This window comes from Mytilus galloprovincialis, chromosome 13 (genome assembly GCF_965363235.1).
Source record: "Mytilus galloprovincialis chromosome 13, xbMytGall1.hap1.1, whole genome shotgun sequence".
NCBI lineage: Eukaryota > Metazoa > Mollusca > Bivalvia > Mytilida > Mytilidae > Mytilus > Mytilus galloprovincialis.
In genome coordinates this window covers 39,841,522-39,858,021 of record NC_134850.1, presented here as the reverse complement: position 1 = coordinate 39,858,021, position 16,500 = coordinate 39,841,522, and the positions used below count along the sequence as shown (strand labels likewise).

General features: G+C 30.4%; 2 protein-coding genes across 7 annotated transcripts in view; one reads left to right on the top strand and one right to left on the bottom strand.

Moving 5' to 3' along the window:
• Positions 1–16,500, bottom strand: part of LOC143057259 (peroxisome biogenesis factor 2-like) — a 43,150-nt gene that overhangs the window by 8,191 nt on the left and 18,459 nt on the right. The gene's annotated exons all lie outside the window — the stretch shown is intronic.
• The window catches only part of LOC143057256 (uncharacterized), a 104,880-nt gene continuing 90,567 nt past the window's right edge, over positions 2,188–16,500 (top strand). For 3 of the 5 annotated variants that reach the window (XM_076230524.1, XM_076230522.1, XM_076230523.1), the window contains exon 1: positions 9,751–10,768. In XM_076230524.1, coding sequence (XP_076086639.1) covers positions 9,878–10,768 — 891 coding nt within the window. In that variant the 5' untranslated portion in view covers positions 9,751–9,877. Of the gene's footprint in view, positions 2,365–9,750; positions 10,769–16,102; positions 16,166–16,500 lie in introns of those variants that run through there. The other 2 variants (XM_076230525.1, XM_076230529.1) reach the window with 2 other exon arrangements.

Below are 16,500 nucleotides of genomic sequence, written 5' to 3'. Positions count from 1 at the left end.
AATTATCCATTCAAAAAGAAATCAAAAGAGCATAAGTAAATTAATGACAATACAAATAGTTTAATATGTACATTAACCAAAATGCAAGAAATATTAATTTGATACACATGAGGCCGCTTATATCTCTTTGTTTAAAGATTCTCTTTTAAACAGATACTATCATCCCTCAAAAGTAAACATATATATACATAGAACATAACATGTCATAAATGAAGAAAAAAATCAACCAAAAGTATTGTGTAAAAACTATGAAATGATCTTGTATCGAAAGGAAATATAGTTATGCTACTAGAAAATGAAACATTAGCTTGAAATCGCATTAGTATAGCATCATTGAAATTATCGCAGTACATGTAATAAGAGTAGTAAAGGAGAATCTTTGAAGCAAAATTGTCTTTCAGCTTGGTTTCAGGCATTGCTGGTGTGACAGAGTTAATAAATTATAGTTCTTTCAGGGGTGATTATTTATACCATGTATGTTTATGCATGCAAAATATCACTTTGTTAATGAAATTAAATTAATCTTAAACAAATCATATGGTTGAGTTGAAATAATGAAATAGGTGTGATTTTATCAAAATGTCAAATAAGGTGACACAGCAGCATATCCAATTACATGTACCAATAAGGTCAATAACTCAGGTGTAAGCTAGGTCTAAAATAAACAAAAAAGCAAACTTTTAAAGGAAAATTTTATCTATAATTTGGATTTTTTAAAATTATTTCATATATATTGTACTTATTGCTGGTGAGAAGAGTCACTTGGAGACCATTTACATAAAAAATATTATTATGGGGTGTTCAAATACATCTATAGATTTAGATTTGTCAAATCCATCTATACCATTAAATACATGAACCAATCTAATCTAATAGAAGAAACAATGGTCATCTTATCTATATATTTGTTGGTGGTCAGATGTATACAAACTTTAAAGTCCAAATAAATAAATTAAATGGTCCATCACTAAAAAGACCTTTTCATACAAAGGATATTAAACAGTGATGCACTGATGTCAACACATAATGATAAAATCAGCAGGCCAAGCAAATACTATTTTCTGGTTTCAGCGTAAAAAGACATGATAGGAAAATCTGAATATCTTCTGTCAATAATTGGGTCATTGGTTCAAATTCTGTTTAATTTATTTACAACTTTTATTGACTCAGGATGGTTTAGGGCTTGACATACATGTATTGTATAAATATGGACACTTTTCCATTATTGGAGGCTGCATGAAAGTTGTCCTATAGACATGATATATGTCTTTAGGTTATTTCAACAATTGCATTGCTGTCTCATTAACAAATAGATGAATACATTTCACATTTCATTTTTTTAAGTCAACTTAATTGTATTTCTATGGAAAACTGTCATATACCAGTACATATGAAGTTTGCCCCGTAAAACATGTTACACCTCAATAGGTGTGAAAGTCAGTATCAAAGAGTTAAAGCAGTTGATATATGCTGTTTCCGCTATACTCTCAGACTTTCACAAGAGGTCAGTTCATACTGTAACATCCAATTTTCAAATGAAATTTTCAAATATTTTCCACATGAATATTTTTTTTCGTCAGTTCTGAATAAATTCATCCAGATCTATCCACATCTAGGCTTGAATAATAACAACAAATTTGGAATAAAGAAGAAGGTCCAAAAACTCTTTCAATTAAATTTCATTCATGTCAACATTCCATTCATGATTATGGAAATCTAATTTTTTTCCATTTCAATACCACATCATTTGTTTGTAGTGTTTGTCAGTACTAAAGGTACAGTATATCATTACAAAAGACTATTTAATTTGGACTTGAACAAAACTATATTTTTGAACTGTTTAACTATCAACAAATATTTGATTTGCCTATGTATCAATTGTAATTGAAGTTTGAAAACCCTTCCTTTGTCTCCTATGCAATTAGTTCATTTAATTTATCTTGTTACAACTTGATTATAAAATATTTAAAATCTTCCACTGTACCAAATACACTGTCATGATAATTAAACTACTGTGGTTTAATTAAAATCATCAATTACTACACAAATACAATACTGCATGATGGTCATTGCATGATGGACTAAAATTTCAACGGAAATTCATAATAATTTACACATCAATAGACAGAGGAGACAAAAAGGCTTGAACAGTGTGTTATTAGCATATTGTTTTGTGATATCATTGTCAACACCTCAACAAGGATGAGCTTGAAAGGCAGTGGTGAAGGGGGCAGCACTGAACGACTCTTTAAAGATTCTGGATACTACCATGGTGACTCACAATCACACAGTACATCAATAGATGAAGAAATTCATACTTCCTTCTCTTCAATGTCAAGTTCACAGAGGTCAGCTGCCAGTGGGGTAAGTTCAAAATACAAAAAATAACAACATTTGATTTAATGGTCTCTTTTAAAATCTATACTAGGTATGATACAGAGTATGACATCGAATCTTTATCCATATTTCTTCTAGACTACAAGTTATATTTAAATAAACTGGTTTTGACATAAAGGTAATACAAGACAGTATTTCCCAGCTAAACAATAAAGCAAGAACTCAAAGGTCAGAGCATCTGTTCGTCTCTTGTTATTTAGCATGCATACCAAATTATGAGCCTGGTATGGTTGATGAGTTTGTATGAAAGGTATAAAATCAATTTATTTCTTTTATACATGTATCAACTGTTGCTGCAACACCAACTGACTTAATTATGAGGACTGCTCTTAACAATTGTCTCATTTATGAACAAATCAGAAGCAATTATCAAAACTTTCTTAAGTAAACCTTAAAATACCTTTTATTCAAAGTAAGAATATGTTTAGTGTGTATTTCCAATAAAACTAGTCTATTATTATGAAAATGTCCTACTAAAGTGCATTTGTACTTTAAAAAATGTGCTCGAAAAGAAAATTCCCTCATTTTTTGTACTGACATTGATTATAATACACTTAAGGCTATTCAACATTATATCAATTCCATGGATATACAATATGACAATAACATATTGATCTTTAATAAGCTTTTTCTTGATAAATAAGCCTTCAGATATTTAGTGCAAATGTCTGATTTATTACATCATTGATGCTTTATACTACAATATATAAACTGCGTGGAGAGCACGATTTTTCTCAAATATTTGTTTACTTTTTGTGTTTGAAAGAGATCATAGACTTACAAAAGTGTTTATATTATCTGATTGAACCTTCAATATAAATGCACCCGATCACCAAATTGTGCCTTGAATTGGTGAATAGATAGATTTCAATATGATGTAATATGAATTTGAGTTTATTTCTTTTAGCTGCCATTTGGAGGTGTAAATGGTTTATTTTCTTAATTGATTTACCTAATAAAAACATGGTATAAACAAGTCTTAAAAAACATATTTACTAGATTATACCAACAAATTAAGCAAAACCAAAAAATATTTATCAAAAAATAACTATTTTCTGAACTCTAGCAGCCATTATAATAAATCGAAATTTTCCTGATTTATGAAGAAGGTAGTACATGTACCCTCCAACATGGCAACAAATTGGAAATTTCTCTTGCTCAAATATTGCATCAAATTGCTAAATCTTACACTTTCTTCTACAATTTTTCCCATATCAAGTATTTCACCTTCATGGATTTTTTTGTTAACTTAATACATCTTTTTTAAAGATATATATAACTTTTCCTAAGCTGCATATCAAAATATGCACATGTTAATTTCCTTTTATGCTGTATTTTGAGACACCTGTGACTTTTGTAGCTATTTTTTGCAAAATTATAAGATAACTAATTAAATATTTATAAAAAACAATCTCTTTAACCATGCAGATAAACAAAATATTCTGTGAAAATAAATTGTCTCCTTTTGACAGTCATATAGTACCTTGTACAAGTATTTCTTACAAATCAAATGTAAAATCAAATTAGTAATGCTTAACTTGAGAACAATAAATTTGCACATGTATGCAATTCTTTTGACAATAGAAAGTGTATGTGGGGTTGATCACAATTTAAACTTGCAACAAAATCTCCATAGGTATGCTCATAAATTACGATATCGTAATACTATAATAAGTGCAATAACTGCATGACTTCACACTGCTTAGACTTGCAAAAACAATGTAGTATCACATTTAATTCCTGTTGATTTGATACTATTGATTTTGTCAACAATGAAATGCAATTTCTGATTTACACGTTAAATACCTACTGATTAAATTCTGGTTTTCCTAATTATGTGAATACAGGAAAACTATTCCAAGAACCTATAATCTAGTTTTATTTATTTTTTTAACAAATATATATGCATGTAAAGGTCTGTTAACTCGTATGAATTAAATAAATAAGAAATGAGTCTTAACAAATAGTCACAACATCTGCCTCAGAACTTGTAGTTTCTCTTTTAAAATCAGTCAAATACAACAGACTCAACACAACCTTAAATGTCTTGCCTGCATTTTGCTGACAAATGAACCATGAAAATGAGGTTATGGTAAAAAAAATCTGTCAGACAAACATATATTCCTCAGAATCATTTCATACACCAAATATAGTTGACCTACTGCTTACAAACATGAGAAACAGACCAGGCCTATAATCGGTTAAATTTAAACTTGATCAGTGATCCATGAAATGAGGTCTAGGTCAGATGATCCCTGTATGATGGACATTTATATATCTTACTAGGATCCTTTATAGCAAACTTAGCTATGTATGTGACAGTGTTGCAGTTGCTTAAAATGTGGTCAAGGATAATTGCCAATTTACATCTGTCTTATACCTAAGGTATCTTTATACAAGGAATGGATCGTTATCATAAGGGTCTTCTTTCATCTGAAGCATAAAGCTTAATACAGAGAGTTACATCTTTGCTAGCCAAGGATTAGAATTCACTCCCCTCCTCTCCACAGGGGAGGGGAGTGGATTATAACCCTTGGCTAGGGAAGATGAGATAGTTAATGCTGCCGCCATTTGTTATCATCAGATGAGCACACCTATATTAAGCATTCTGTGTTCGCAAAAAACAATTTACTTTGGAAGATTTTAAATTTGGAGTTAGCTCATTCAAATTTCAAAGGGATCCAACAAAAAAAATTACAAAATTGATTGATTGAATGTTGTTGATATAACGCCACTTTTGAGCTATTTATGTGGCGACTGGTTTTTATTGGTGGAGGAAGCCTGAATGCAAGTAGAAAACCACAGACCTTCCATAGGAAAACTGACAATCCTAGTCAATTAAGATTGGAATCAAGTGCACCTGCACAAGCTTGGTTCAAACTTACAACCTCAGTGTTGACAGGCTAGTGATTACAGTAGTAGAACTACTTAGACCACTTGGCCACTGAGGCTTCCAAAATAACAAGACAACAACAAAGTAATAACAGACAACCAGACTGAAGGATGAGCATACTTGCAGACAGAAACAAAAATATAATACCATAACCAATTTCAATGTATGGGGTATAATAACATGGCTACATAATGCATTAGTACTAAAATACTAGAAATTCTATAAATTATTCAGAGAGAATTTGATACATTTTAATATACCAGGGTACGAGCTAAAAATGGAAATTAGCAACAAAGTAATTTGAAGATGAAATAGATGAAGTATTATCAAGACTTGAGCTAATACAACTTAATATTTTAAATGTATTTTACATAAAAGTTTACTTTAAACCTCTCAAAATTTATTTGTTAAGCATTTGAAAAATGATCCTATTTTGGAAATGGACTAAAAGGCCAAATATTTGTTACTATTACCTTCTTTCCTATATACTTCAAAACAAATTACTAAGTTAACCTTTTAATTCATCTTAAAAGCTAAAGTGACCTGGGTGACATTAATTTTATCTTCAGTTCTTTATTTTATTTTCTAATACATTAAACACATTTGTTGGTAAGCAAAGAGTTTGTGCTACATGTATAAACTCATTTGTCATAATTTCTCAAAACACTTTAAGGCCCATTTCTCATTTCACAAATTATTAAAGAGAAATGACCGACTAAAAAATTTGTTCATGTTGTTTATCGTTGACTATCACACGTCTATTCATATATTTTACCAGGTGTTAGGCTAATATCGTGACGATTAATAATATTACCCGTAATCAAATAAATAAAGTAGATAGTTCCAATTAATGAATGTCTGAATTTAAAAGTAAGTGCTTGAATTCAAAAAGTAAATATGTATATTGTCAAAAGCTAAATCCATTTATTTTCATTTAGTATTTTGGAAATATTTATTTTATTGTGAAGTAAAATATCTTAATTCTTCAAACTGTCAAAGCCTAATACAAAAATCCTCCTTGGTCTTCAGTAAATATAATATTTGTGTATAGTTTAAAACTTTTTGAGACTTTTGTAAATATTGTTTTTATTTTTTCTTCTATTTGATAAAACATCTGACATTTTACAATGTGTGTGTAGCTGAAATCTATATCTTATGCATAAAAGTAGATACATCAAAAGTAGACATGTATTATACATAGTACAGGCAGAAGTGGATATAAAAATGATGTTATCAAAAGACTAATTTAAATAAATCAAAAACTCTGAACATTTTATTTTCAATAATTGTACCTTTCACTATATTTTTAGGAGGCTTTGTCCTTTATAAAATTCCCTATCACCTTATTGCAACACAAATATATCAGAACTTGTCAAGAAGCTGGTATTAATTGAAAGTAAAAACTATATACTATTGACCTGCTTTAGACTTATTTCAGGCATATCTTAGTAGTTGTTACAATTCATTTCAGGCATATCTTAGTAGTTGTTACAATTCATTTCAGGCATATCTTAGTAGTTGTTACAATAGACAACTTTCGAGTTCGATGCATTTCCGTCAAAAACTCTGGTTTAAGTGAACGTCATTTGTGCGTTTAGGGGCGTCGTCACTTCCATTCCAATGTTGAGCGAGTGGTTGGAAAACTATAATTCTATATTGTACGAATTATACGACAAATTGAATTATCAAAACTGACAATCAGCATTGATGTCATTAGGGAATTGTCATTAAATACCTACAAAACAACCATTATTTCTAGTTTATCCTGCACAATGACGATCACCAAGACGCTTGATGAATGTAAATAGTGCAGGGATACAGGCGACCCCCTCTATCTGGTAAATGACGTCATAAAGGCGCGTATAATTGACGAGTTTTTTCCGGTGACGGATGAACTCGAAAGTGGTCTATTCATTTCAGGCATATCTTAGTAGTTGTTACAATTCAAACATTAAGGAGACTGATCTTGCTCATGATTTGGACAAGATAAAAAGCATGCCTATAATAAACACAAAACTTTTCAACTCAGTATGAAGAACATAATATCTTGAGAACTAAAATCAATGTGTATATATCTTAAAACAATTTGAGACTTTGTACTTGACATTTTAAAGCTAAAATTCTGTAGATGGCAATCAATCTTTAATCTGGTCAAAATGAATTGGCTCAAAATGATATTTGCCACATTTAATTTTTAGCCTCGAGTCAGAAATTGAGAATGTGGCGAAATTTCTACCTGCATGAATTTACCTACATTAAAAATCTGACTATAGACATGTGTGTCTACTGTCTAGTACAAAACAAGTACATAATCATATAAGATTAACATGTTCCTATAAAGATATGTATGTTATATTTGCCACTGGACATTAAACACCAATCTATCCATTCATAATAACTTAATTAATTAGAAGTAAGACTGAAAATGTCATTAACAACAATCAAACTGAAACATTATTTTGTCAATTAAGACTACATGCGATTTTATTTTTTGCGATATTGAGAAAAATCCTGATCAATTCATATAAAAAGTTTCAAAATGCGAGTTTATATTATTGCGTTTATAACCCTGTTGCATTTTTCGCAATAATAAAAACATCGCCATAATTTCTGAATTTACAGTAAGCTTGCTACATCATTGAAAATCTGTGAGTTAGACCAGAACTATTAATATAATCACTATGATGTTGCTATTGTATCATGATTATATGAAAATGTCAGAGAGGATGTTTCTGACTCTTAAAGAAAGTTGCTCAGCCAAGTAACATTGCAGATTATATTTCTAGTTCATATTACTTTATGTAATGTAACCTTTCAAATCTTTAACAATACACTTTTACAAAACTGTGTAAGCCCATAAACACAATCTTACTATTAAATGTTTCTAATTCATTAATTCCTAATATCCTTTCAATTTTGTGTCATTTTAAAAATATTGTGCAATTTTATCTTTTGCTGAACAAGTTATTTCAATCTTAGGTCTGCCAAAATTCAACTTCATGTATAACATAAATTTATACCATAATATAAACTAGAATGATTAAAGAAAATACATGCCCTTAATATCTGTAATAAACAAAAATTCACTACATGTATATATTTAGAACTTAGTCTGCAAAAATTTAACTACATGTATAACATAAATTTCCCTCACAATACAAATTTGAATGATTAGAGAATAAACTTGCACTTTTATCTGCAATAAATTATTGGGTATAAAGATCTAAGTCAAGCTGATATACAAATCAACTTCAAAAGAAATTCATATATCCAATCTAAGACCTATATAAACTTTAGTCCATCAAAGATGTTTTTTTCATATGTTATTGTTTACCTATAATTCTTTTACATTTTTCAAGGTTAGATGTAATCTGGAATATTGAAATAACAAAACACTTTTTTGTATTTTTAAGTTCATGACAGGTACACTCTTTCACTTCATTTCATACAATACGTTCTCACCTACCCCAATTTGTAAATTGAGCAGGGCAATACAATTCTATATAGTTTGTGTTGCAGTACATTTCTACAAATGTGCAATGTTCTATGGTCGGGTTGTTGTCTCTTTGACACATTTCCCATTTGCATTCTCAATTTTATTAACATTAATAATTTGATTATTGAAACTTAAAAATATGTTTAAAAAGTTCATTTGTCCTATGGTTTATAATCATGATATTGTGCTATGGCATTTGATAAAGTGAAAGCTATACTAGTGACTTCCAGATTTAATTATGAAAGCTTCTCAGACTCAAGGAAATGTGTGTTATGTTGTATCTTTTAGGCAGTTTATCCCTTGTTTAAAGCAGTACTGTATCCTCTATATATCCGAGTTTGGTAAATTTGTATTGTTGGACTTCGATCTGTCTCATTGAGATTAACAATAAATCTTTTCTTTTTCAAAGCTAAAAGGTGTTTACTATATATAGCTATTTAAACAGACAAATATGTTAACTTTGGAAATTGAAAAAAAAAAACAGTCACTTTCATTTAGCTTTTACAAATAGACATTATTACGCTTTTAAATGCTCATATAATGCATATATATATGACATGATAATGTTTTAATTTTAAATGATCTCTTTGCTTTGCTTTGCAATTTGATTATTCATAAATGCTAATTCCTGAGGGTTATATTATTATGCTGATATAGTTGTTTTTGTAGTTAACCCCCCACCACTGTGACCAGGTGTTTTTCTCTAATCCAACTATCTAATAATTAAATGGCAGGTTTAAAACAGGTAAAGAACTAAACCCTGCAGGAACCCACAATCACTCGATATTATTTTAAATCAATAAATATTGTTGTGTATTATCGGTCTGATAAAAAATAACTAATAGGACTGTGTGTATTGTTTAAATGGAACTTTTTATTTGGCTTTAAGCCATGTGATTCAAGTTTCAAAAAAGACACGACTGGGTGCCCCATGTGAAACTACTGTGACTGTCCCAAAAAAGAATATCAACTCTACTCATAAGGAAATATTCTCATAACTTTACTACTATCTTTTCATGAATGAAAAATTATAGACATTTAACTGATGATAGCTAGTTTCAAGGAGTATTGAAAAACAATTAACATCAAACATGGATAGTGAGAATGGGGACCAAAAACAGGATACCAGTAGTGGAAATGGAACAATGCTTGAACAGGATAGTGGTCAGTATGAAAATGTGTCTATGGCAAAAAGTGATAGTGGTGTAGCTGGTGAACCATCACCAAGAACACCACCTAGCCAAGAAACAGATGTAGATACAGGGGCACCAGTTGAACAGGAAGAGGAAGTGATTGAGAGGTCAGAGGTCACAGACACAGTACAATCTCCAGTGCATGAATATTTTTATTCTGTACCTAGTGAACCAAGGCAAAGTGATCAGTCATACCAATCCATTGACAGTGAACTTTTTTATTCTTTGCCTGAAAAATCTCCAATTTCTTTCAGTGGAGATAGAACTGAGGAAGTAGTGTATGAAGAGCTTCCAGATCAACCTGATGGAGATGATAAATCTGATGGAGGTGATGAAGATGATGATGATAACATTGGTAGTGTTAGTGATGAGGAAAGCTTTGAAGATGTACCCTCTAAACTAAAGAAATCAGCTGACAGTGATGACCTTATGCAAGGGTATAGGGATGACGGCTCGTCAGATGTCAGTGACATTTTCACTGATGTCAGTGCCGCATTGCAAAGACTAAATCACACTTATGAGAATGTCACTAGTAAACCATCTGACCAGCATGCCTCTCGGTTTGACTCTTTACGATCTAAATACACTCGTCCTAGAACTTACCCTCCCGTAAGAGAACCTGTCTATGCTAAACCAATGACAAGAGATACTGGTTACCAACAACTCTTGTCCAGTAGAGATCACCATCCTTACACAACATACCAAACTAGTCTGCCTGTCTCATTTCGTCAGCAACCCACCTATGCTACTGACAGAGATGACTTATATCCTGATGAGGAAGACAGCAAGGTAGGTGATTCTACCAATAAACAGGGCTTCATAATAAAGTACACTTTCCATGAGAAGGCATTGATCTTTCATCTAATAAACAATTAAATTGGTTAACCATGGCACACATAACCAATGTGGCAAAATTTTAAAAAAAATATCATTTACTTGAAAGTGGATGTTACAGGAATTATTCACATTTACTCCTCTCATATATTTATTTACCTAGAGATTATGCTGAGCGTTTGGGATTAATGCTTCATACCTGTTTAGTTATATAATGTACTTGTATTTCTTAAATTCTGCTCATTTTTCAAAGAAAATGAAAGGATTTGAAATGTTTAAAATTTCTTAAGATTTTGGTTTTCATCAAGAAAGATCTGTAGTGGTGATAAAGAAAGAAAATACCAAGTTTATAGGTAAACAATGAAGATTCTGGGTAAACACAAAAAAAAGCATCCCATCAATACAGTAAGCCTAATTGCCATGGAGGTCAGCAATGAGTATCAACAAAGGATGACTGCCTTTAGTTGGGTGAACTTGTATGCTGTTGAAATTTCCTTTGACAAAATGCTGACAAAATAAACCAGTAGTTCTGAAATGAATGGCATATCATTAGACTGTGAATCAATATGAAGTATTCAGATAAGAAGACACACCTGAAAGAACCAGTCGCTCAAAATATGCTGACTTTTTTATTCAATTTCATAATTCCTGAAGTAATCAAATGCAGGCATTAAAAGTACAATAATAATGATTTCCAATTAGAATGAAGAACCTCAAGGTTTTCACCTGATTAACTACCATCCAGTTCTTAACTTAAATCAATATACCTTCCCATAAACCAAAACATAAAAGATCTGCAATAAGAAATAAAATTGAAAGCAAGGCAGAATCTAACTGTAGTCAATACAACTTTTATGCATCTGATTTCATGTCAACAAAACAAACAGCAGTGTTGCTAGCTTTACTTTATATTTAATTTTGTTGCACAATTATCTAATATTTGTTTTTGCTTCTGAAAGACAATTCTTAGAATACTATTATTCACTGAGAAAAGGTCAATCAATATACAATCTTCTTCTAACTACCCTATGACTTATCCAAGAATGTAATTGCAACAATGCAAGACAGAGAAAAGTGGTGGTCCAATTTTGGTATTTTTCAATAGAAATAATAATGAAGACAAGCAGATTTATTTCATAGACCACCTTGGGAGAACAATATTAAAGATTACTCCAACAGGATAATCTTAGTCTACAAAGTCCGAACATTCATTTGAAGACCTTTTGGTGACTTTCTGCTGTTGTCTTTTCTATGGTCGGGTTGTTGTCTCTTTGACACATTCCCCATTTCCATTCTCAATTTTATTATCTATAATTTGCATGTCTAGATCTCAAGTACTTATTTTGTCTCTCATATTACTCTTCCTTGAAAAACTTAAGACAAGTATATATCTGTTCAGCATATAAAACATTTGCTTTTAAAAGTAGATAGTTAGTTATAAAATGTGCATGTCAAAGTTGAAATTTGGAAGATTTTTTCTTCAAAGGATCTAAATATAGTATGTCTTAAACGTAGTATAGAATTTAATCCGACTTTGACACAAAACATAAGTTTTTATCACCCTATAGTAATGTACAATTCATTATTTGTTATGTTTAACTAGCTGAAACAAATATTGATATTGGATCAAATGTTTATTTTGTTATATTAACTTGATGATCCATTTAACGTCTGTTTTATTGTTTAAAGAGAGAAGTAAATATTGCATTTATCGGTGAACGAGAATTTAGACTAAAAGAAGTCATTTAATAAATGCAATTTTTAATAATGAAGTGGCTAGCAAATTCTTCTTTTTTCCCCATGTATGTGTTAACAACTAATTAAGTTGTTCATCCAAACATATCAAAACTAACTAATTACATAATTAATAAACTCGGTTAAATTTCATATTCAAATTTTCTGGACAAGGCTGTACAGTGACCTATATTTCATAATTACTTAAATCCATGTGATTTGGACTCTGTTGGATAGTTGTCTCATTGACAATTCCAACACAATTCTGCTTATTTGACTTTGAAGCAACTAGAGCTTGAGAAAATGTATATACACACTTGCCTTTTGTTGAAGGTCATAGGAACTCAAGATGTCTCTTTGCTTTTTGATTATGAGTGGCTGTAAAATTCTGGAATAATTTGCCGACATCAATCTTGAAATAACTGTGGCAAATTAAATATACAGATATGTGTGACAATAAATGAATACAGTGATGACAATTATCAAATCACATTATTATAATTCAGTTGAGGCTACTTAAACGTGACAATTGAATATATTTATAGAGCTAAGAAATTTGGTCTCCAAAAGGGCAACAAGCACAATGACTTTTGGGATTTTACTTCCTAAAAACATGTGATGTTGTCCAATTAAAATCTCTGTTACAAACAAATTACATATGATTTGAAGGTTGCATCATTTACAATTCATCCAAAACTGATCAAATTTAAATCATTCCACAAAATAGTTTCAAAACACTTTCTGGGGTGCTTTATAAATACAAACACCAATTAAACAATTCAGAACATTATATCAGTCATTTTCTTATTTTTTGTAATTGGCTTATCCAAGAACCCCCTTTTGTAACCCTATAAATGAGAAAAGTAAGGAAAGTCACTTAGGTTCAAATATCTATCAGTATAGCTCTGTCAATAATAATCATAACATTCATTGTATTTTTCTATAACTTTTCAAACATGTTTTATACAAATTTGGCTTAATAGTTATCTATATCTGATATAGCCTTGTAAAGATTTTACCCCATTTAAGGTTATGTCTGACATATAAATCAAAACTTGGAATATGTTCAAACTTTTTTACTACAAATTGCATAACAATTCACCAATCTTTAAACATTAATAACGGCTCATAAAACGTCTTTTCAATCTGATATTCAAAACGCATTTTTATATCATAATTAAAGTTTGATTTAAAAACAAAATAATAGAAAAAATTCAGACATAGTACATGTAGTAAATCAATTCAATGAACATGATGTAACTGATCTATTTGATAATTAATCAGCAGTTCTTGTTTAGATCTAACCTGTTAATTGTCCACACCTGGATTAAGAAATTAATACCTACTGAGCTATTATAAAATCTTGCTCAAACAAATTTAATTGACTGCCCCTTTGAATCATATTGCATGAAAAGTTATTTTCATAATTTGAACTTCAAAATTTTCGATTTGTTGTTGAAAATGTTTCTTAAATAGAAGATTTCCTGAGTGATTAATTACATTAACCGTAATCTGAATATTAAAGTTTATGACAATTTAAGTCTGATAAAAATTAAACGTCCTGCAGTAAAAAATGTTCCTGCATATAGTGAATAAATCAAGATAGCAGATTTTGCAAAGTTTGTGACAGAGAGATCAAAGCTGTCACAAAATAAAATGGTATTTTGTTTTATTAAAATGTTTAAGGGTTAAGGGGAGACAACTGCATTAAATGAAGTACTGAAAGGTCAAACAAATTTTAAATTCAACTTAAGAAAACAAAAACTTGAAACTTTCTTTCCAGAAATAACACCAATGCAAACTATGATGACACATGTTTCTGTACATTTGTTCTTTCAACTTAACATAATCACTTAAAACCAAAACTGAACATTTACCAGTTGATGCAAACTTGACTCAAAAATTAAGCTCTGTTGTGCTTTTACTGGTTTGCCATCATGTGAATGGGAACTTTAACATTGAAAATGATAAGAGCATATGGTTTGTTTTTTGCAAAATATATTGCACTGTAATACGTTTCTGAACCAATCCTTGCATAAACCAGGAATGTGTCTGAATGGTTTCAACATTGACTGTTCTCTTGTAAAAAAGTGACACAAGATACTAAAAAGACAATCAAAATTCACAAGTCTAAGAAAAAAATGTTTAAAGAGACAATCAACAGTCTACCAAACAAGTTTGAGCAAGCAGAATCCCTCACCAAAGGATAATCTCAGGTACTCCAGAAGGGTAAGCAGATCCTACTTCACATGTATAATCCATCTTTTTGCCCATTGTAAGTAAAAACTGTGAATAAGTCTTATCTGCTAATTAGGTGATGTAACAATCAAGGAAAATAGGTTGGGTTTGTTGCCATGACAAGTGAAACATATCCCTGGACATCTGTGAAACAGATATTCCATAATGGTCAATAAATCATGAAGGCATAAATAAAACTTTCAAAGTTCTGACTTCAACTTTACCACTAGGACAGCTTTCTTGTAGCAGCAACCCTCTATGTCAGAAGATAATGAAAGGATCGAAAATCTCTAGATTATTGCATCAAAACTTCAATGACTGTACATTTGTCCTGACCAATCTAAATCTTAAATTTAAGGGGTCCTATTTAGACAGGTTATTTAGGTATATCTTGTTTGATAAATATAAAAATAAGAAGATGTGGTATGATTGCCAAAGAGAAAACTATCATAAGAGATCAAATGACACAGAAATAAACAAAACAGGTCACCCACCATACAGCCTTCAACAATGAGGACAAATAAAGACGGAATGTATCATAAAACCCTATTGTAAACAGGTCTAAAAAGTAACATGAAATAAATATGATAAATGTTTAAGGCAGTTGCTTTAGAAAAAAATATTGTCAAAGATATCAGGCTTATAATTTGGTATGCCTTTAGGTATTTTGTCTGCATAAGATAAATTGGCTGTTTAATAAAATATTGTTACACATTTAAACATCTAAAGGACTATACTGGTGCCCTTCAAATACTGACATAAAGCTACATAAAAACAGTATTAAACTTGGGAAATAATGCACACAGCTTACTAGATTTAAAAAAGAAGACAAGTGACCCCTTTAAATATAAACACATTTTTTAGATTAATGAAGCAATTAGCAATTTTTTTTGTGTAAAACCTGATATACTCAGTCAGTACAATAATTTGCGGACTACAAATGTCTGAAGCTACATGAATGTGTTCTATATAAAGATTTCAACTATTGAAGTCCAATATAATTAAAGAAACCTTAGGGTTAGATATATGTTCTCACTGGGCATGCTGGGGAAATTCTCTGCTCAATCAATGATAAATAACCCAAAGAATTTTTAGATTGCATGGCCAAGCTAATTACATATGACTTTAAATGACAGTTCAATATCTGCAAACTTCTCCTACTGCTTTAAGGAAACACCTAATCTGCTTATCGATATAAAGAATGAATTTGATCACACAACCTTTTGTATAGAATTTTCTCCTTAATAACTTTATATAAAGTTATAAGTAGATATAAGAAATCCATTGAAAATACCTTCAACACAAGGTAATTTAAATCTTTCATTTTAATCTAATACATAGTGATAAGAAAAGTGGAATTTTAACAAGGAGCTTTTTGCAGTAAGTATTTTATTCAGAATAATAACATACACACCATTTTTTACTGATCTGACAATGCAACTACAAGTGTTTTTTAAAGGAAAGGCAGATAAATGCATTTTTTATAGAAAAGTTTGCATCGTTGACATGCATGGTTGACTAAAAATCCAAAATAAGTTGATATAATGTAAAAATAACAATGCAAAAAAAACAACTTTTTATAAATCAATCAAAGCATCTCTTTTACTCTAGAAGAATAAGATGTAAAAAAGATTTCCACTACCACATTTTATTGCCGCATTTTGCATTGACCTTAATCCTGAAAATTAACCTGGCGTTTTACCCAATACATTATG